The sequence below is a fragment of the Malaya genurostris genome, unplaced genomic scaffold, assembly GCF_030247185.1.
Source record: "Malaya genurostris strain Urasoe2022 unplaced genomic scaffold, Malgen_1.1 HiC_scaffold_11, whole genome shotgun sequence".
Classification (NCBI taxonomy): Eukaryota; Metazoa; Arthropoda; class Insecta; order Diptera; family Culicidae; genus Malaya; species Malaya genurostris.
The window spans coordinates 8439-32286 of record NW_026682599.1 but is presented as its reverse complement, the minus strand read 5'-3'; the positions used below and the strand labels follow the sequence as shown (position 1 = coordinate 32286).

At 37.6% G+C, this 23848-nt stretch overlaps 1 protein-coding gene across 4 annotated transcripts in view; it reads right to left on the bottom strand.

The window, feature by feature from the left end:
• The window catches only part of LOC131439915 (GPI ethanolamine phosphate transferase 1-like), a 111739-nt gene extending 88248 nt beyond the window's left edge, over positions 1-23491 (bottom strand). Inside the window, exons 1-2 of one of the 4 annotated variants that reach the window (XM_058611016.1) lie at positions 23304-23436; positions 19636-20008 (exon numbers count right to left, since the gene is read on the bottom strand). Coding sequence is in view for 2 of the 4 variants with exons in the window: in XM_058611014.1 (XP_058466997.1) it covers positions 23304-23434 (131 nt within the window). In the remaining 2 variants the exon portion in view is untranslated. Of the gene's footprint in view, positions 1-19635; positions 20009-21528; positions 21630-23303 lie in introns of those variants that run through there. The other 3 variants (XM_058611015.1, XM_058611018.1, XM_058611014.1) reach the window with 3 other exon arrangements.
• Positions 23492-23848: the final 357 nt, after the last annotated feature.

The window sequence follows — 23848 nt, the reverse complement described above, 5'->3', positions numbered from 1 at the left end:
ACTGTTCTTCCAGTAATATATCCTGTTCATCTGCAAAAGCAAGAATTCGCCTTTGTATTAACTTTTCAAACAGCTTGGATAGGGCAGAGAGTAAGCTGATGGGCCGATAGCTCTTGGAAAAGGAAGGATCTTTCCCCGGTTTCAAAACTGGGATAACTTTAGCTAACTTCCACATTGAAGGGAAGTAACCAAGCTTCCAGCACCTGTTAAAAGATTTAGCTAAGAAGACAAATGAGCGAATACTCAAATATTTCAGCTCAATGTTGAATGTGTTGTCGAAACCGGGGCCTTCATATTTTTTCACAATAGCCATCAGCTCATTCGCAGTGACTCTACTTTCCTCAGGAACTAAGCTGTCTGATTGGTCAACCTCACTGACTCTATCTGCAACGGCTCTTTCATGTGGACTAACAATGTTGAGTCCTAAATTGTGAGAACACACAAACTGCTGGCCTAGCGCATTTGCCTTCTCTACTGGTGTGTTTAAAGGTATTCCTTCAGCTGCGTCCTGGGGTGGCAGCAAAGGAGGAATAGGCTTCGGTTTTTTAATAAGCACCTTCGTTAAGGACCAGAAGGGCTTTGAATGTGGGAGAATTTCTCGAAGCTTTTGCTGGAAGTTCCTGTTGCGAAGCTCAGATATCCTTTCCTGGATTATCCTAGTTAAGTTGTTATAAGAAGTCTTCCTATCTAGGATGCCAGTTCGTTGATACTGCCTCCGGTAGATATTTCGAAGTAGGATGAGTTTCTTGGTGACACTGTCGATTTGAAGAGAGGAACTCGGCATATGTTGTACTGGAACCGTCCTATCACGAGCGACTGTGATTGAATGCTGGAAGGAAGATAGGGCCGCATAGATTTCCATCGGGGAATCAAGTGGCAGATCGATATTAATATGTTGGTCGGCGATTTGTTGAAATTGGTCCCAATCGGTGCGATAATAGTTCCTCCGAGGTTGAATAGGCACTGTTTCTGGTGAAGATCCCAACGTCAATATTACTGGAAAGTGGTCAGAAGAGAGCTCGTTGAAGACAACCGGAGAGCTGTCTATGGCGATGTTGCTGATGAATATATCCAAAATGGAATGAACTCCCGATCTGGAAAGTCGCGTTGGTTGATCCGGAGCGAGGATGTTGTATTGTTCAGCTTCGGCAAGTACGAATCCGTTTCGATTCTGTCTTTTGTTTCCCCACAGCTCATGCCGTGCGTTCAGGTCCCCAGCAATGATGAATTTGTTCTGTCGTCGAGTGAGCATAGCCAGATCTCGCTTCAATGATGCACACGTGCCATCTCGAAGATTGGTTTGTTTGGGGTAGTACGTTGCAATGATGATGATGGGTCCCATCGTCGTTGTAATCTCAATTCCGATGGCTTCTATTAGTTGCAATTTAAAGGCTGATATAAGCCTATGCTGAATGGATCGTTTAATGGCAATGGCAACTCCCCTTCCTCTGGTAGTTGTCCTGTCGAGCCTGTGAATCCTGTAATTGGAAATAAAAATATAAATTTCAGGTTTAAGATGAGTTTCAGTTAAAATAGCAATATCGGCATTCTTCTCTTGAAGAAAGTCGGACAATTCAGCAGTTTTGCTCCTGAGTGAGCAAGCATTCCAATTTACTATAACCAACTCATTATATTGCATATTCGTTGATGAATTTGCCTAAGGCGTTGATTTGATCTAACCGCGTTCTGCAGTTTCGTAGTTTTGTTGTCATTGTTTCAAAAATGACGATCAGTTGTTCAGCAGAGAATAAGTCACCAGAGTCATCCTTTGCTTGTGGTTGATTATTGCCCCATCCAGGAGGGATTTTAGAAAAAGATTCTTTTTGTGATCCAGCGGCTGAATCTTTTGGATTGCTGCGAGGAAGTGGCGGCGAATTCGGAATATCATTCTTCGGTGGGAGCCGTGGGAAATTAACTTCATCCTTCTGTATAACACTCTTGCGCGTTGATTGTTTACGGGACGCCTGTTGTCGAATTTGTGTGAACTCAGCACGTTTGGGACACGATTTGCTAGTAGATGGATGGTCACCATCACAGTTCACACATTTTACAGCGATGTCATCTAGTAGGCAATCGTTGGTATTGTGTGGTTCGGCACATTTCCCGCACCCACTTTTCATGTGGCAATTCCTCGCTCCATGGCAGTAGTTCAAACAGTTCGTGCACTGTGTGACATCCCGATGTACCGGTTTATACTTTTGCCATTCGATGATTATGTGAAATAACGATTTAATCGTTTTCAGTTGACTCATGGTGATGGAGCCCTTCTCCAGATGAACCAAGTAGAGTTGATCTCGATACTTTTTGTCCGTATTATGTCGCTTCATTTTAAACACCATCAAAGGCTTTAGTCCAGCCTCCGACAGTGCCTGCTTTAGTTCGGCTTCCATCATATCGGATAATCCTCGAAGTACAACCTTCATAGGTTTGTCGGCGGCAATATCGTGTGTGAAGTATTTCGCTTTTGTCTGCTTCAGATAGCATTCCACTCATTTGTAGTGGTTCAAAGCCGGAACAGTTATTTTGTAGCCTTCAGTACATAAACGGATTGTTGCCTGTAGTCCTTTGCTGATCAGTGTGTTGAAATCCGAGCGTAGAGTTGGTGGGAAGCCCTTCAGGTAGAAAGGCGGCATTTTTTCCTTCTTCTGCAGTTCCTCTTCGACATCAACTGGCAGATCAGCGTATTGGTGGTTACTCAGCAAACGGTCGTTTACCTGTACATCACTTGGCTTCAGACGCTTAGCATCCTTTGGATCCTTCTCCGATCTATGGCGCGTTTTACCCATAGCTTGGGTAGGTAGACAACTGCGAATAAAAGATAAAACAAAATCGAAATTAGTCGTAGTAGGTTATTCGTCTATCCACATCGAGTGTTAGATGACGAATGATGGTAGGAAAAATGAACCATTTAACTTTTATATTATTGCTCTTGTATAGATGCAGACATCTCGCGTTCTGATTGGCTGGTGCTGTCATGGGTTAAATCAAACAGGTTTTTCAATAGTGTACTATTGAAAAACTTCAATATTGTTGTAATACACGTTCAAGTTGAAAATTTTCAATTCTATTTTTTTCCATAAATACGTTTATTTCTTAAGGCAGTTTACATAAGTTTTTCTTCGCCGTAGCATCACTAATTTTCGATTCTATTGGTAGTTAGATTATATAAATCCTTCTACAGATCGCTGAGCTATGAGCTTTCAAAATACGAGAAAGGCAAACGCGCCTTATGAATTATCTTCTTTGATACTCGTTTGTACCATAACATTTCAGAAAAGTTTAATTTTGAACTATTTGAGAATATGTCACACAACTGAAAGTTTTATCATAAAATTGTGATCATATTTCCGATGGCATGTAGCAAGAATTATGTTGATTCATTAGATATAACAGGAGATATTCACGATCAAAAACTTATCACTCTCTGAGGGTAGATTTTGAAAAGGCGCCTCATAGTAAAGTAAGTCGTATTCACGACAAAAATAAAATGAATATAAAAAGCCATTGCAACAGAGTTTGTTCTGATTTCGTGTTACTATACTTAATTCATCAATGTAACAGCTTCCTTTTTACTTTGTAATGTAAGAAAAATGCCAAGAACCAAGCGAGGGCAAACAGTAAACTATCTTTTTTGGCACAATTCTTTTGGTCGCATGATTGCAATTTGTTAACTCCAGAATGAGCATGAAGATGAGATAAGTCCGCTCTGTTCTGCTAGGTGATTTGAATTGTTTCAAATATTATTATTTCATTCCTCTCTACTCACAAATACTATTACTATACGAAAAAGTATTGTTTCACCAATACTTTTACATTTATTTTCCTTGGCTTCTGTCCACGGTCACCTTAACGATGGTAATCCAAATTCCTTCCTTTGCTCATTCACGTGCTTCCAGAAAGCTTTTGGGTTATACTTCATCCTATACTGTAACATCTTTAAATAAATGGCATGGCAGCGATTCACGGTTTTCTTGTATAAATTCTTTATCTGAATATAATTATTGCGCAAAACGTAACCTTCATACTTGGAGTATCGTGTCTAAGTAGCTCTTTTTGATGTTTTCAGGTGTTTCAATTCAGCAGTTAGCCACGGCGGGTGTTTGGAATGTCGGGCGGATCGTTTCGGAACAAAGTAATCAATCGCGTAGATCAGTACATTGGAGAAGGTCTATACAGCTGCGTTAACATCATCATTGTTGAGAATGTCAAGCCAATCGATACTCAATAGGAAGGAAGTCATGATATTATAGTCGGCATTGTTAAAATTATAGCTGATGATGCTGGAGGGGGCGCTGTCATGAGGTAAACGTTTAGTCTCGAATACGATGTGTAGCGGAGGATGATGTCGAACACATTTCACTAGAGGAGACGGTGCAACGCAAATGTTGGGTGCGATATCGGTTTTACTGGAGAAGCAAAGGTCGAGCATTCGGCCTTTCTCATTAACGATGTGGTTGCATTGCCGCAGTAAGTTGAGATTATAACCGTCGAGCAATGTAGTGATGCTAGCGTGAAATGCTGAAAATGTGGGATCGGCAAATAAAAATCCATCATAAGTGGCACACCAATTCAAACTAGGGAAGTTAAAGTCTCCAACAACCAGGGCATCGATGGGCAGCGCTTGATTGGATGCAATTTCATGCAATGACTCGATATGTGCCGTAATCAGCGGCACATCACGACATCGATCCGGAGGAATGTAAATAACGCAAATGAAAAGCGAGAAATCAGCCAGTTTAACACGAACCCACAACTGCTGACACAACGTCCCGTTGTGCTCTCAACCAGTTGAGCTTTTAAACGATCGTGAACCGCGATGAGCACTTGTGACCTGTTATTCTCTGGTCACAATGTAGTTCCTTTGGTCACTGAGTCCAGCTTGTATATATTTTTCAAATATTGTATATTTTTGTTTATTTCATTGTCAGTAAATGTCTGAGTAGAATTTAAACGTCAATCGCGTTCATACTCCGTGTTTACATGTTTGAGTCACGTTTAAGTTCTGCTCAATAGCAAAGGTTGGTGTCAAAAGTAGGGTTTTGTTCAATGATTTATTCTATTTATTTATTCTATTTATTTATTTATTTATTTATTTATTTATCTATATATTTATTTATTCATTTGCATTTATTTACTACATATTCATTATTAAATTATATATATTATATTCAAAAGCATTTATTTATTTATTTATATTCATCAATTTTTGTAAAAATCTTTGTTACTGTTCAATTCATATATCAAATCATATCACATATTAAATAATATTTAGAAAAAAAGGAAACAAGTATAGTAGGTACAAATATTAATCAAGACACCAACCAGAAAACGATAATACATTGTAACCAACACACTGTCATCGTCGTCATCCTCGTTATCATCGCAGCATAAAATGCGGGGTGGCATGCTTTGAAGGCGGCCGTGGGATTGGGATGGAAAATGGACAGCAAGCCGATAAAACCGCGGGAAAACCCTTGAGCGGGAACTAGTATTTTTCAGACCCGGAAGAGTGAAGATCGCAGCAGCGAGTCACAGGCAAGAAGTGACAGTGCGTTTCAAAAGCCATCCATAAAGTTGATCCAAAGGGATCTTAAATCGTTCAGAAGATCCACACGAACGTTAGTTTCTGTTCGGTGAGTCGAGTTGGGATCAGTGCGGTTGCCGTTTCCTAGATTCGTACGCCGCGAGTGCAATAGACGGTCAGTGTTGGCAAAACCAAAGACGCCAATTACGACGCCACTACCCACGTATTGGCAGGGTTTGGCGAGAAAGACCGATACAGTTAAAAATCCCACTCGACTTGGCGTTAGACACTCGTGATATTTTAAGTGCACGTGTACCACTCTCCGGGTTGTTTACCAAACGCAGGCCTCCGTTACAAATAGGCCGAGTTGCTGCATCGTCTGGATACCCTGGTCATCACATCACGGTCCCATCGCCCCGAAGTCAGCGCCGTCCCGCCCTTCATCGCCCGCCGAGATCACCAAAGTCGACCAACGATCATCACGGCCGCAACGGAGCGTCGAAGCTAAGACGTTCACCAAATAAACTTGCGCAAGTAGTAAAAGTATATTCTTTTGTGTTTATTTTATAAAATATAGTGTTTAAAGATTAAAATTGTGCGGTCTTTTTATATACGAGCTGTGTCGTTCATTTTGTTTTTTTTTGTGTAACTTGTTTCCGCCGCAAACGATTCGCTCAGTGACCACAGGTGGGAAGAAAAGTTCGCCCAATAAAATAGTGAAGTGAAGATTCTCCCGGTGACCAAGAAGATAAACGACCCTGAACTGGTGGTCCGGTGCTGAAAAGCAGCCACCAGTAGTGTGTATACAAAACCTTACGTAACACACTCCACCTCCTATCCTCCTATTATGAAATTTTCCGTACCGATCGCAGCTCCCATAACAGTTCGAAGAGTTATGGGAGCTGCGATCGGTACGGAAAATTTCATAATTTGACCCATATCCCAGAACGGATATCGTATTTTCGTTGAGCCACGTTTCCGAAAGAGCAATGATGTCGTAACAATCATCCGCGCATGCCAATCGGTAATCGTCAATGCATGTATTAACGCCATCTGCATTTTGGTAGTAAACATACAGATTGGAAGAACGACTGAAAACAGAAAGCGGATCAGTGCTGGAAGTGTTCAAACCAGGCTCATACTTGCCGTCAATTAGGTACTGGAGGATGACAACTGGAAATGCAAAGCGGGTCAACACTGGAAAGCGGCTCATCGTAACTATACTTGCCATGAAGTGATGTTCGGAAAATTCGCTCACCACACTCGCACACAGGACCGGGACGACTGGAGTATGTTGGCTGGAATAGCTCGACTGTGGCGAGGGGCTCGAGAACTTCCACAGTAGCAACTACATCGCGTCCCAGTAAACTCTCCTCATCGTACGATCACAAATCGTTTGTTATTCTAGGTGGTGTTCGCAACGACATCGACCGGGCACCATTTTTGCGGCTGTAGTATCATCGGAAGTTGGCAGTAGGACACTGATTGGCGGGCAACAGATGTTCTGGTTGCGATTGTCCTCAAATTCGCGAAAAAGTACACCTTGGGACCATGAATCTGGATCAAGCGTCGCGAAATTTAGGAAGTAGCCCGACTTTGAAAGAAGCGAAATTCAGGCTATTGAAATCGATCCCTTTTTATACCAACGGTACAACCCTAACCTCGTCTTTACAATTAAGACCGTCTCTAGTGCTCGGTTCTACCATTTCTTTGGTAATGCTAGGATGAAACCGGGACAAATAAATCCACACTAACGGAGATGATGAAACCGTTTGAATATTGCAGTTATCAACGTGTTTCTGCCCAGAAAGTAAAGAATTCACTATTTTTTACCTGGAGCTGTTAGTGGAATGTATTCAACAGTTTCACTTTTTCTGTACCATTTAATTCCACTATTTCACTGTCACGTTATTACACTTTCACAAAGTCACTATACTTTAATGAAGCATAACAAACGTTACAATACAGATACGCGTATTTCGGAATGTTACTTACATCCTTCTTCAGTGTATCGTGTATCAAACTTATAAAACCGATACACTGAAGAAGGATGTAAGTAACATTCCGAAATACGCGTATCTGTATTGTAACGTTTGTTATGCTTCATTAAAGTATAGTGACTTTGTGAAAGTGTAATAACGTGACAGTGAAATAGTGGAATTAAATGGTACAGAAAAAGTGAAACTGTTGAATACATTCCACTAACAGCTCCAGGTAAAAAATAGTGAATTCTTTACTTTCTGGGCAGAAACACGTTGATAACTGCAATATTGATATTAATATTCAACTAAGACAGCAATACTTATAAATCGAATTATAGAAAAAGCTGTTAAATGGAACGTGACGCTTTAGTGGATTCCTAGTCACACTAACATATCAGGGAACGAAATAGCCAGCCTCCTGCTATGACGTCATGTAACTGTGGCCAGCAACTTTCTGCAAAAACCAAAATAATGAAGAAGAATGGCTAATAAAAAGTTAAATATTACAAACTACTTGTTTATACAGTACCCTTTGCCGCACTTCTCCTCAAATTATCGATCGGAATATCATCACTACGATAAAGAAATTAAGATTTTACTTGATTTGAAATACTCGAATGTTTGTTTACCATACTCTGAGTGCTTTGATGGCCCACCAAATTCCCCAGATGTTGGCTACGGTTCTATAACATTTCCCCGAAAACCATTCTCCAGAACATAAAAAAACCGAAGCTTTTTCCTCAGAAATTGATTGCCCAGAAAGTACTAATCTCCAGAAATACAAACTCTTAGAAAGTTAGAAAATCCAGAAAAAAAATCTCAGAATGTACCAAAATCCAGAAAACGATACACTCGAAAGCATTAGTCGCTAAAATAGTATTATTGGTATAATATCGTTTGGCATGATGGTTATTTGGCATAATGATCATTTGGCATAACAGATCAACATGCTGCTTAATAGAATTTGTTCTAATTTACTGCGATTTTGAAAGGTCTAATGCAGCTACGCCTCATCGTTTTCAATGACCTGCTCAACTGAGGGATAGCCCCTAGCTTTGGGTAATCCGGGCAAACGCACGCAACTAGACAGATGTGATTTCTGCGGGGGCGGTCTCGACCTGAATCATCTATGACGAACAGAATATTGTGTAAGCATTAAATAAAATAATTATGTAAAATGGTAGTGTGCTATGTACTACCCTCTATCACTAGACCGAATTAACGACGAAAGGTTAGCTTGCTACTATAAACTATATGCAGAAACAAATACCTAATTTAAAGAAGCTATGTTTGAATTAAATAAATATAGCTAAATGATTTCATACCCGTTATATAATTTGATTATTTTTTATCAAACTCGTTATTTTCAGAACCCTCTTTTTCATACTAACAAAGCTTGAAATAAGCATAGTTGCCTTGGAAATTACAGTTAATGAGTATTCACGAAATTTTCGCGAAAATTCATTCTAGTCAGGCGCGTACCCAGAAGAAAATTTCGGGGAGTGTTTTCATAATATTGGGGAGACCGGGGCTAAATCGGACACTTTTTAGAAATTGAAAAAAACATATATTAAAACTGGGGTGGAATCATGTAAGGTGATAAGTGACTATCACCTCCTGGTGATAACGAGGTGATCACCAGAATGTTTGGAATCACCGAAGGTGATCACTTTTACTATCACCATCACCGGTGATTGAGCCAACTTCACTCCATTTATCACCTGTCAAGAAACGTCAATTTTTCAGGAGTAAAATATGAATGTGGCGTATATCGTTGATATTAGGAGGAGTAACATATGAAAGTGGCGTATACCCATATAATATTTTAAAATCTAAAGTTTTATTCCTTTAGGTTTCAATTTTTTTCATTAATTCGAGTCATGTTTATCAATGATGATTTGTATGGATCGAAGAGTAACGTTGAAAAAAATTACCTGCGCACAAACAAATAAAAAAAATCACTTGTTGGTTTAATTTAGCGCCGATTTTTATTTTTCAATGGAAATCAATGTCACAGTCAATTCTTTGGGATAAATTTGCTAGCTTTGAAATGACATGAATTGTTAGATCTTCTTGATGTTTCACAACGGATGGCATTTCTCTCGAATGAGAAAGATCCGTTAAATAATTTTGTGTATAGTTTTCATTCACTTCACGATTATGGCATTTCACAGAGCTTTCAAATGCTACCTCCATTTTGGAAATTTTACCCACCGGTACTACGAATATCCACTATGATTAGCAGCAACTAATTGTCCAAAAATATTGCCTTATTTAGTTCAACTCACAAGAAGAAAATTAAGAACGCAGTTTAATCTTTTTTACTCGTTCAGTTGAACGAGACTGATATGTCGCTTACTAAGTCACGGCCATCTAATTCTACTGAAAATGTTAGCATAGATTTTTTATGTTGTTACGTTATGTGCAACAGGAGATGTCTACATTCATAAACTTATCACTTTTCCAGAAAGCAATTTATCTTTGACTTTACGAATACCCCAATGATATTCCTTCAAATAATAATTATAACATAAATGAATTGATTTAATTGATAAATACTACCGTTCATTTTATGAATTCTTTAAACTATATAAACTAAGTTACTTTTCATTTTGGTATTTAATTCTGACACAATATCAGTACGAATTTTATTAAAAAAATTATCCTCTCCGACCAATATTGGTAGGTTATGTTTATATCAGTGGCTTGAAATTCACCTAACGGACAATAATTTATAAAGCCACTTCTCAAAAAATCAAATCACTACTGAAAGTGATAACTAAATTGCTATCACCTCCATTTTGACATGAAGGTGATTAAATCGTGGTGACTATCACCTTACGTAATGCCAACGTTTGATAGTGATGTTAGCCTCTCAGCAGTGGTGACAGAACTTGGTGATTATCACCTTACATGATTCCAAATTTTCAAAAGTGATAATCACTTGGTGATAATCACCTTACATGATTCCACCCCTGGGTTTTTATCGAAATCATTTCTACCGTGTCATCTCCAAGCGCGTTTACAAAGTCAATCTATGAATTGGAATATTAGCAGGTTCATAAGATATTTATGCTGTCCAGTTTAACGTGTCCGGTCTAACCCCTGTATCCCCTAAAAATTTCTTAAGTTTCGGAGGGGGGTTTAATCTCTCCCCCATGTATACGCGCCTGATTTAAGTAGATGCTTTTCTGGTAAAAGATCTGTTCCTATGTCGTTTCTGTATTATTTTCCATTATGGGGAAATAGTTTCTAGGTATTTGCTTCTTCTGGGATATGGTATTCTGGGGAATGGTACATTGTGTTGTATGTCTTTCTACTAATTGATACCTTCGTGACTATGGTTTTCTGGAGAATGGTATTCTGGGGAAAATACTTCGTTGTTTTCTTTTCTGGGAAATGGTTTTCGAGAGATTGTCGTACAATCGTTGGCTACGATAGCACTTGCTTGAGCGCCCTATCATTGCCACCGGGCTGGAAATAGCCGATAAGCTTGCCGAAGCAGCACTGAATGAGACTAGAACAATATCAAACTGCATGATGCTTTCGCGTGTTTTATTAAAAAACAGGCCCAAAGATAGCACCAATCTATGGTACCGAGAGTATGCATACGAGAAAGGTAAAACATTCTATCAGGTTCAGCAAACTGTGAATGAACAGGCATGGTATTTCATTAAAAATCTTCGTAATCGAAACGTAAGACTGCTGAATAGACTAATCACAGGGCACGATCGGTCAAAATTTTGGAAATTTAAAATGAAATAGGTGAAGATATGTGCGATATCTGTGATGCACTAGAAACGGAAAAACATATCGTTTTGCATTGCTTGAAATTTGTTGTGGCTCGTTCAAAATATTGGTTCGATGGCAGACTCAGAAGTTGACTTGTTCAATAGTAAAAACGTTGAGACATTACGCGATATATGTAAGTTTTTGAAAGAAATCGAAATAGATATGTAAATAATGTAACCATCTGCAAAATAGAAATGACCTCACTTAGAGGCTAGCTGCTGTAGGAGGGAACGAGAGAGCCTTACACTAACTGGGAAACGAATGTGCAATTCTCGAATAAAAAGCTACAGGGCTTTATAGTCACAACCACTCTGCCATTGCTCGATGATCATTAGAAAAGGTCCTAAATGTAAATGACAGATTCTCTTGGCTTACATACTATTTCACTTATAACGGCTTATTCCTGTATTTTCCAACAATTTCTGAACTACAGATCGAAAGTCGATGGGTTCAGTCGTTATTCTATGTAAAAGATTGGATAGAGGGATTACCGATAGGGCCGTAATAATCGAAAGAGAAAGTAAACAAAGAGAAACTCTCATTTGAACTTAGTACCTTTTCTGGTGTTTGTCTTCATGTGCTGTCCAATGACAGCAAAACAGGAATAAGAAGACGGCATATTCCTGTATTTTTCAGCAAATTCGTAAGTGCAGTCTGAAAGTTGATGGTTTCAGTCATTATTCTATGTAAAGTGTTAAAGAGAGGGATTGCCGATAGGGCCATCATAATCGAAAGAGAGAGAACAAAGAGAAACTGTTATTTGCACTTAGGACCTTTTCTAGTGTTTGTATTCCGTGTTCCAACTAATGAATACCCAATTAATAGTATGTTCACATCAGCGCTGATATGCGGATATAATTGATATACGATGATATCACTTGAAGACAAACACAAGAAAAGGTCCAAAGTGCAAATGACAGTTTCTCTTTGTTTTCTTTCTCTTTCGAGTATTACGGTCCAATAAGTAATTTTTCCATCTAACACTTTACATTTGAACTGCTTTAAGCACTGACGAGCCGAAGACGAAACGCGAAGAAATAGAAAAAAAACTTTACATAGGATAATAGCAACAACCATCCACTTTCGATATGAACTGTAGAATTAGTTGGAAATTACTGGAATTGGCCGTAACAATTGAAAGAGAAAGTAGACCCAGAAAACTGTCACTTGCACTTGTGACCTTTTCTAATGTTCATCGAGACTTAATATCCCATACAATTTGATGTCAACGCATATCATCATTTCTGCATGATATCCGTAAAATCATGAATATTATGTCGAATTGTCGAAAGTCGCGACTAGCAACCCAGATAATGGCGTTGAAAGCACTCATTTATGAATGTCACTTTGAGTGAAAATAAACAATCATTATAATTTTAATTTTATCAACGAATATTGGCGTTCGGAGACCGATAAAACTTCAATTATTGATTGAATTTTAAAAGAGAAAGGTAATGACCTTATTTCTAATGAGGATATTCAAAACGACAACTTAAACCATTATGTCCTAGCGTATGATATATCATACGCAAAACTTTCCATATTTTAATACATGTTTACTTAAGAAGTTTAGTAACTAACAGCTTTACTACAGCACTAGTTGATAGTTTACACTTCTGATTTCTTTGTAAATTAAAATTGTTTTCAAGTGTCAACGTTTTATTTGTATTATAACCTTTGCAAAGTTCACACAAATGACCAAGGAAAAGTAAGCAACATATTTGTGTGAATCTTATGTTCGAAACCATAGGTAATGGTTCCATCTCTTGACAAACCATTGCAAAAGATTCAAATTAACTATTTTAGAAGTGAAAATCCAAAAATATATGTAAAACAATAAAAAATTGTTGTTAACATTTGAACGTATGATATATCATACGGTGGAATAATACAGCAGTATTTTTTCATATATCGCATATCGTTAACCGATAAACTCGAGCATCAGAATTTTATTAGTTGAAGTCTGTCGAAAATCTCTTGCCATCAGTAAATGAAATCCATTTTGTTATATCTTCGAAGTGTGAAATATTTGAAAACATGACGGCAAAAAATAGTGCTAGGGATAGGGACCCTTTAAGATTTGACGAACACGTGAATATGGAGTAGAACGCTAACTTAGAAAAGTAAGTATGAATACCTAAAAACTTATTATTCATTGGAAACACTATCAAATGAGCTTACGATACTCCCAACAAATCCTTATAGTTTCCTTATATCACATTTTGGTGGGGAAAGGGTTTCAATCAGTTTTACAGACCTGTCCAAAATGTGTTTCCCTCCCCGTTAGTTTGTATCAGGCCGAATTAGCGCACGTGCGCCATATAAACGCCGCTTTCAATATGAGGAAATTTTATTATTACCCAACAGTTTTTATTATTTATTTAAGTTGGTTTTTTTACCTTTTGTCATAGTTTATATTCTGTTTTACCTTAATTCCAGTTGTTCTATTCAATTGTGTTTCGTAAGTGTCTTTTGTTGTCATTCTATTTTATTTCCATTCCGCACTTTAGCTATGTTATTTTATTTCCTTAAGGTAGCGCTTCGCCGTGGTCACGGGAGTTCGCTGCCTATCCCAGGGTTTCATGCACTTTACCCAAAATTGTGAGAAAACGGTAAAGAAAACGGAAATTCCAAGAACATACGATTCTAGATAATGATTTTTCTATCGATTCGTATATAAACTGTGCCTGATAAACGCTTTTATCGAAAGATTTCGTGCGAGTTTTAAAAATAAATGAGTTTTTCCTTATTCTTTCGCACGCACACAATGTCAACGCATGCATTGGGGTGTGAAAAATGCCACATGCGGTAGACGCTAACAACATTTCTTTTGTTTTCGTTGTCCGTTCTCTCTGTGTAAACGTTGAACAAAGATGAGTAGAAAATGTAAGTAAGTGTTACTACTTTGTAAAATAATTTCTATTCATGTTTCAGTAGAACCAGAAACCAGTAATGATTTTCATCGCTACTAGCTTTGAAGCTTTGTTGAAAACGTAGCACATCCCTACATATGCGAGTTGTTTATAGCGAGAAATGGAAAAAAGAAAACAAAAGGTTTAACAAAACTCGCACGAAATCTCGCGAAAGAAAAGCTTTCTAACTAATATTTTTCGCCAAATGCATAGTAAAATCATTTACCTACAATCGTATGTTTTTGATTTTTCGTGAATCGGGTTAGTATTGGAGAAATTTGCAATTTAGAGTGAAATTTCGGCGACAAAGCAAGAGGAAGCAGTGAGTTGTCTCGCTTCGACTTGACCACGGCGAAGCGCTACCTTAAATGTAAAAGTTAGTTGTATGCAGTGGTGTTTTTATTCTTACCCATGTTCCATTTTGTATCTAACATTTCGAGTGTTAATTAAATTATTTTCCAATTTTTCAGTTTCACATCTATCACATTTGTTTCTGCTTTTCTTGAATATTTTATTCTTTTTTCCGAGTTTCTTATTCATGCTCAGTCATTCATTTCCGAGAAAAGAAAAAAAAAGGATTAGTGTTTTTTAATGATATCTTTGTAAGGCCGGTCATGATGGTTTGACGGAAAAGAACTGAGTGAAACAACCTTGAAACGTCGATAAAACAAAGTGAACTGTAGAACTGTTTAATAGAGTATCTACTCAATAAAAACGCGTCTAGTTAAACTGGAGTACAAACTAATAATGAGTTTATTATCTCAGACCTCACTTCGTTTCTGACATGAGTTTCACTTTTCTCTCTCGCGAGTCAAACTCTCTCTTGAGAACTAGTATAACATAACAACTCCTCCATTCTTCAAGAATGAATCATAATTCAACATATCATATTCAAATACTTAATAACCTGAACAAGCATTTTCAAAATATTAGCTAATAATACAAAAAATCTATTTTTCTTTTCTTCTTCACTTCTCGCCCTGATCTTCTGATAGCTTTGAACTGTTGAGCGTTTGGTTTATTATCTAGTTGATCTTCGAACGGAGTATCTTCTCCAAAAATAAAAGAATCAGCTGCGAAACCGTAAAAGTCCTGTTCTTGGTCGGAAATTTCTTCTTCGGTTTCGACGTCATCCTCTCTGTTTCTCTTGCTGGAACCAATCCTACAGTTTCCTTCCTGCACCACAAATCTGCCATCGCATCCTCGACGATAATCAATTGGTACCTTTAGTTGTCGCCTGTGCGCTGTTATCATTCTGCCACCGAGCGAAATCTGAAAAATAGTAGTTGATATTCGTTTGAGAAAGGTTGCAGGTAACCATCGTCTTATGTCGCTTTTGTTCGCGTTTTTATAATAAATCAGGTCGCCGCATTTCAGACTAATGAAATGATCATTATAATTATCAATTGACGAATAAACACTGGGCGAGAGATCATCATCCGTTATTTTTAAATTATGCTTTAAATTGTGTTTGGGATTTATCAAATCCAATAGCGTTTTTGGTTTGAATGAAAGAAGCCTCTCTGAAGGGAAGATACCACCACCCTCTAAACAGGTATTTCTATAATTTAACAAAAAATATGAAACTTGTAAATCTATATCCAATTTTTTTATCTCCGGATCTATCAGAAATTTTTTGAAAACTTCTTTTACCAATCGGACCATACGTTCTGCCTGCCCATTACTTTCAGGGTGATAAGGCGGGCTTTTCATTACACGCACTCCTTGTTTGCTGAAAAAATTTATAAAATCCATTGAGTTGAACGGTGGTCCCCCATCTGTAACAAGCACATCCGGCAAACCAAATCTGGCGAAAATATTAAGAAAAATTTTAGTAACATTCCTGCAATCCGTACTGTGTTTCATATATTCTAGTTCTATCCATTTCGTATAGCTGTCAACGATTATCAGGAACGTTTTATGCTCTAAATGAAAAAAATCGGCATGCACTCTGCTGAAAGGCTTGTTGGTTGGATGCCATCGTGAATAAACTGTCGGTTTTGTAATAGGTGTCGTTTCGTTACATGTTGTACAGGATCTAACGTATTTTTCTACTTCTTTATTCATTCCGAACCAGTATACGGTTCGTCGGGCCAGTTGTTTTATTTTATTTATTCCAATATGGTTTCTATGAAGTAATTTCAAAATTCTTTGTTTCAGGCTATCGGGAATAATTACACGATCCTGAAATAAAACACATCCTTCCACCTCTTCAAATTCTTGATGATGTGAATAGATATCCCTGAACTTTCGATGCAGACGTTCTGGCCATCCAAATTTAAGGTACTCCATAATTTTAACCAGAAAGTCATCCCTCAAGGTTTCCTTGGAAATTTCTTTGTAATCTAACGGAAAATCTTCTGTAAAATTTGGGCTTTTCACGTATTCACGATCCAATGCTTTGGGTACCGGCTGTGCAAGAGGAAAACGTGAGCAAAAATCTGCGTTTGCCATTTTAGAAGAAGGTCGGTAAATAATCTCATAGTCATAAATAGAGAGTTCAATAACATAACGTTGCAATCTTGTCACAGACATTTGGTTTTTTCCTTCCTTTCCAAATATCCCTATCAAAGGTTTGTGGTCGGTGTGAATCACAAAATTCATTCCAAATAAAAATTTATGGAACTTTTTAACAGCGCATACCACCGCCAATGCCTCTAAATGTAAAATTGGATATTTTTTCTGTGCGTCATTTAAGCTGAAAGATGTGAAACAAACAGGGCGCTCTACTCCATCTACAACATGTGACATCACGCCTCCCAAACCATAACTGGAGGCATCTGTAGTAACAACAATTGGTTTCTTGGGATCAAAATATTCTAATAAACATGGTCGAAGGAGAAATCTTTTACAATCGTCAAAAGTTTGCTTACACTCTTCTGTCCAGATAAATCTAACGTTCTTCTTCAACAACTTGTAAAGGCATTGGACTCGAGATGAAAGATTGGGAATAAATTTGGAGTAATAGTTCAGTAGACCCAGAAATGCTTTGAGTTCCGAAACATTTCGCGGAGCTTTTGCTTCGCGAATAGTTTCAATCTTGTCTGGACAAGGTAATAAACCCTTCTCCGTCAAAATATGTCCCAAATATGGCAGTTCTCTTACAAAAAATTTGCATTTATTTAGATTTACTTTAATATTAGTTCTAGCTAGTCTTTCTAGAACTAAATAAAGCTTTTTTTGACATTCCTCATAATTTTTTCCCGAAATCAAAACGTCGTCGAGATAGCAAACTACGTTTTCCAAGCCGCAAAGTATTTGGTCCATCACCTTCTGAAAAATTGACGCGCTAGATGTTGCTCCCTGAGGTAAACGATTGTAAACATATAAACCTTTAATGGTATTTATAACGACAAATTTTCTGGACGCGTGTGATAACAAGAGTTGTGTGTAGGCCCCCGTTAAGTCGAGCGAACAAAAAACTTTAGACCCAGATAGAGAGGCAAAAATATCTTGAGCGACCGGCAATGGGTAGGTATTAGGAACTATCATTTTATTGATAGAAACCTTGCAATCGATAACTAAACGAATATTTTGATCTTTTTTTAACACAATTACCACCGGAGACGCCCATTCGCTTGTATCTACGGGTGTAATTATCCCCTCTCTCTCTCTAGTGAATCTAAATGTTTAATAACTTGATCTCTCAATCTCAGCGGTACTCCATAAGCTTTTTTAAAAACCGGTTTAGCTTCCTTCAAAACAAGGTCTCCTTCATACCCAACTATTGGAGTTGACAAATCACCATCAAAAACTGTTGAAAACTTACTTTTCAACTCCTCGATACCATCCTGCACACCAAGTTTGTGAATATGCTCATTCTGGACACCATGCTTTGAAAAAATATTTCGCCATCCTTCATAGAAACAATCAAGCCAAGTACGACCTAGCAGTGGTACAAAATTTTTGTTACACCGAAGAACTATTAAATAGAGCTGCTGTTTTTTTCCTTTCAATTGTACCGATACGCTTAATCTCCCAAGAACCTTCAACCTATTGCCATCAATCACAGCTAATTTCTTGTTGCAAGGTAAAAGCTTGATCCATGAAAATGTCTTGGTTGGCGGTTCAATGCATAGGACGCTGGTCTTACAAGCCAGTTGTCGTATGTTCGAGCCCCGACCTGGAAGGATTCTTAGTGTCAGTAGGATCCATAGTACTAGCCATGCAATGATTCTGTTACTCTAAGAATCGGCTGCGAAGTCTGTTGAAACAGAAAGGTCAAATTCCACAAAAGGAATGTAATGCCCAAGACTTTGACTTTGATGAAAATGTCTTTAAATATAGTTCTTCAGAAATAACAGTCTCTGCCGACCCGCAATCAATTTCCCTTTTCAAACTCTTTCTCTCTATTAACACCTCAACATAACAAGGTTCGTTTATTAGATTTATCGAGGAAATCATCATGCAATACATATCCTCATCATCATCATCATCTTCTTCTTTGGTATGTTCCGGTCTTTTGAAATTTTCAAGTGAACTACCAGTTTTCTTTGGAGGGCTCAAAAACTTGACCTCTTCCTGATATTTGCCTTTGTAGTGTAATTTGTAACAAAACTTTCGTGTATGTCCTCTTCTTTTGCAGAAGGAACACAAATAAGACGGTTTGTCTGAGTTGTATCTATGATTGTCGTATCCGTGCTTTTTATTTCTAGGCGAAAAGGATACACTTCGATTATGACTTCTACTTCTATCCCTATATCTTTGTTTTGAACGAGATCGAATATCTTTCCTGCCCAAACGAGCAACTATTGATATGTTATGATCTTCGTCTTCTTTTAAGACACTCGTTCTATTATTAGAAATCTCATGATTTAAAATTAGTTTCTCTGCTCTGGTAGCAGTAAGATCATCTTCGTCACATAACCGCTTTTGGATATCTCGGTTATAAACACCTATTACTAAAAGATCACGAATCGCTCTATCCTTAAATGTACCGAAACCACATTGCTCGGCTAAAACTTTTACTGCGATTACAAAATCTTCAGATTTTTCATACTTTCCTTGTCGCCTGCTCCAAAATTTGTAACTATGAATCACTTCAGAGTCGCATTTATCGAATCTTTTCTTCAATGATTCCGTTATTTGCTGGTAAGTCAAATTTTTAATATCATGACCAGGAAAAAGCTTTTTGATCTCAGAAAAAACCGTAACACCACAAACGGCTAAGAAGGAAGTCTTATATTGCTGCTCAGGCACATTGTTGTTGATAAAAACGTATTCAAGTTGTTCAATGTATTGAGCAAAAGGTATTGAATTCGGTAGGTAAGGTTCTACGGTCGTTGACACCGACATTCTTTTTAAAATATGTAAACAGAAAATCACCAAATAAATAAATTGTCAGATAGTGTAAAATAATATTGTATGGTAAATAAAAATACAATTAAAACAAAACGAAAGCTTTTGGTATAAAAAAATCACATACCTTGATCAGTTCTATACTTCACCGAAATTGAAATTTGCCCCAGCACTCCAAGCAAATTATACTCGTAGATCAAATCCGTCGACAGAAAAATTGAATTATGTGGAATAAAATCACTCGTCAGTTTTTATTTCCATCCGCAGAAGTTTATGCCTTCGTCACAAAAAACTCAGCTACAATCAGGAAACAAATGCTTGTTTTCGTTGCTCAGATCCCAGCAATATATGTAAATGACTGCTTTTTTATGTATATAATATGCGATGAAACTGCTATGCTTCAATGTTTACTTTCATTTGCTGAGCACTCCGGAGACGTCATGCAACGTGAGTGATGAGTAACTCACTCTCCTACTGATTCTCCATAGAGAACTATTACACTGAGACGAAAAGGTAAAACAAAATGGCGTAAGAATCAAGCTTACTGAACTAGAATAATGAACAATGTGATTTCCTTTTATAAGAAATAAAAACTGAAAACGAAATAAAAAAAAAACCTCCCAAGTATAAAATTTTACTCACTTTTAAAACCATCAAATATTACACAATGAGAACTCAAGAAATCAAAGCTATAATATGCAGGAAACGCTTTTATCACGCACACCTTTTTTTATTGAAAAGAACAAAGGCTTTGTTTCAGAACGTATAGCGTACTTACAAAATCTGCAATCTCTTCCCAGGATAAACTTACGCTGGTGTAAAACGGTTTTTTTTGTCAAATAATTCCGGAAAATTAGTCCAACGAAACCTGATTAATCCTCGTCGCCAGTTGAAACAACCTTGAAACGTCTATAAAACAAAGTGAACTGTAGAACTGTTTAATAGAGTATCTACTCAATAAAAACGCGTCTAGTTAAACTGGAGTACAAACTAATAATGAGTTTATTATCTCAGACCTCACTTCGTTTCTGACATGAGTTTCACTTTTCTCTCTCGCGAGTCAAACTCTCTCTTGAGAACTAGTATAACATAACACTGAGGACATGCGTTTTTATTTAAATTATATTGACACTTGGGTCCCATAAGTATTACTACAGCATGTCCACATTTCGTTATCTTCGGTTGATCCTTGTCAGTGTTACCATCCGCTCAGGCACTTTTGGGCATCTGATGTACACTGACTCACAATCGAAATGCATCACTACCAATTTGATACAACGCACCCAAAGGCACGGTAAAATGTATATTGTACATACACACAGGCACACACACATACACACATGCATACATACCTACATGTATTCCACACGCAAGTATTACAACATTGAGTTACTATTTCTACTCTAATAGATCCTTATTAAAAACTAGTGTGCCAATAGTCATCTCATTAGTAGAGTCACCATGTTATTTTAGCGATCACTCGACTTTCAATAAAAGAATTGTGATAAATCGAATACAGTCTTTGCCTCGTCTCTAAGAAGCAATAACGCATAGCAGTAGTTCGGAAATGTTTCAATACTGTTGTTTTAGCGAAGCAAAATGCTCCAAATTTCATGTCACTTCTGAAGTTAATCTATCAAACAGAGATAAAAGATCTCACTATAACTAATGCTTCTCGTATATGAAATGACTAATGGATTTGAGATGAATGGGGGTACCGTTACCCAATTTCTATCTCTTCTAATGGTCGATCGTTAGTCCTGAGCTGAAGCGGTGGCCTTTATTACCATTCTTGCATGCACTTACTCTTACATTTCATTCACACATCATCTCACCCATCAGGTCCCAAACGATACATCCTCACAATACAAACTGGATGAACATCGTCTGACAACTATCAGTGGTTTGCTCATTGGTTAAGTCATTATTATTTCGTTCTAATTTACAATATTCTACCTCATTCCACAGTAATCCATTGTACACAAACCACCAATAAACGTCAAATATGGACTCGATTTACCTTTCATTTGTTGTCATCGCGTTAAGCCCAATTGGGATACGTTCACTTCTCTTAATTTCCACTTCACACTGGTAATAAGGGGCGGTAGTATGAAACTAAAACTAAAAAAAAGAGCTCAGTTAAGCCCTACCGGCCTCTCCTTCAAACTAGATAATGTTCGTTCCATATCTTATTCATTTAATTCAATTATGAAGCTAAAAGCTGTAAAGCATATTTTTTTCAAATTGTAAAGCTAATTGATTGTATGTGGGGGAGGGAGGGCACTTACGATACGATACAAATCGTACAAATATCTCAAATATCAAGTCATTCACCACTTTGGGCCAGAAATACCTTCTGACCCTGTGTGCGGGATTGGGAATCGAACCCAGGTAGGCTGAATGAGAGGCATTGGGAATCGAACACAGGTAGGCTGAATCAGAGGCATGTTTATTTCAGCTAACAGTACAATATATACAAATAATATTACCAGTGCGGGTTTACATCTCATCCAAGTCAGTCGATAAAACAAAACCGCTTACGTTGGGTACAGAAGAAACCAAGTACAGTATTGTGTAGTGAATAATAGACCTCGAAAATGAGTGAACCAAACGAACAAAAGTTACCGCCGGTACGAAAAAATACAATTATTGTTGACTTCAGACAGAGCAAAATTCGACCTTCGATACGAGAACTTGAAGGTTTGCTTTAGGAGCAAATGCATCTTGACATTAAACGTGTGCATTTACTTCAATGCAATAAGACCAATAATGTTGTTTATATCCAGTTCTATAAAGAGTTGGATGCAATTCAATTCGCTAAAGACAATAATAATGTGCACTATGTGGAGCATGCAAATATCACGTACAACATTCCAGTATATATGGAAGATAGTGCTATAGAAGTGCGTGTGCATGATCTTCCCTCAAGCGTCATCGATCCTTATATTCGCCATACCATGTCTCAATACGGAGAGATTCTGTCTATCGAAAAAGAAAAGTGGAAGAATTTTTTCCCCGGTATTCTAAATGGCGTACGTTTGTTACGCATGCGCTTGAGGAGGCCTATACCTTCTTATGTGACATTCGGTCAGTATACAAGAATACCGTACAAATCACTTGTTACCTAAGACAATCAGATGGCCACATGTCAATATTGCCAAAAAGCTGTTCACTGCGGTAAGCCATGTGATAAACCGAACAAGGAGACATCTATAACAAAGGACAACGGTGCTTCCTTAACATCAACCCCAAGCAACCCCAGTACACCTGTGACAGTTACCAACAACAGGGAAGTATCCCCTTCAACGAAACCATCCAACGTAACCCCTATAGAACAAAGTACACCAGCTGCAGTTAACAGCTTACCATCCAACCAACCAGCAACTGCAAACAATGTACAAGGCGCATCTACAGCAACTAGCAACGAAACCAACAATACCACGGCAATCGATGACGAGACGAACCACGAACAAACTGCCCCTCAATCCTCGCAGGAGGAAAATGGAAGCTCCTCTCCGCCCAGAAAAAGGGTGACAACGAGATCCAATACAAAAATAAATTTATCTAAAAACTCAGCTAAATCGGCCACGTAAAGCTTGTAAGCAAATAGGCCAGAATAAAATATCTTTTAAATAAAAAAAATAATATTACCAATAAAAATCTGCTTAAACCCGAATATATTTTGAACGAAATGCGCTGAATATTTCCATTTATATTGTGCCTCCATCTCCGTACTTCCACCGGTACTATTAAAAAGACATTCGGCTGTACCATTTTACTTTTATTAATACATACCGGTTTGCTAACCCGTTTCCATTTTTACCAATGGGAAGATCTTCTAAAACTGGCGACCGGAAATATATGTAAAAAATTGATAATAAAAATGATATATGGACACACACAGCAATTGTAGCGAATAATTTCATTGTTATTCAAATCTTATTCCACTTATTGAGCAATTTGACGTATCTGTTACGCACAGCCAGAGATGCCAGATATTTTCATAGGAAATCTGTATTTCTCAGTATAAATGGTATAAATGAAGACGAACATTAGAAAAGGTCCCAAGTGCAACTGACAGTTTCTCTGTGTTTACTTTCTCTTTCGAGTATTACGGTCCAATCAGCAATCTTTCCATCTAACATTTCACACAGGAAGACAGCACAAACCAACAACTTTCTATAGGCACTATATAATTTGTTCTAAATTACTGGAATTTGCCGTGATAATTGAAAGAGAATGTAAACCAAGAGAAATTGTCAGTTGCACTTGGGACCTTTTCTAATGTTCGTCGAGAAATATCTGTATTTATCTGTATTCACTAATCATATCGACAGTCC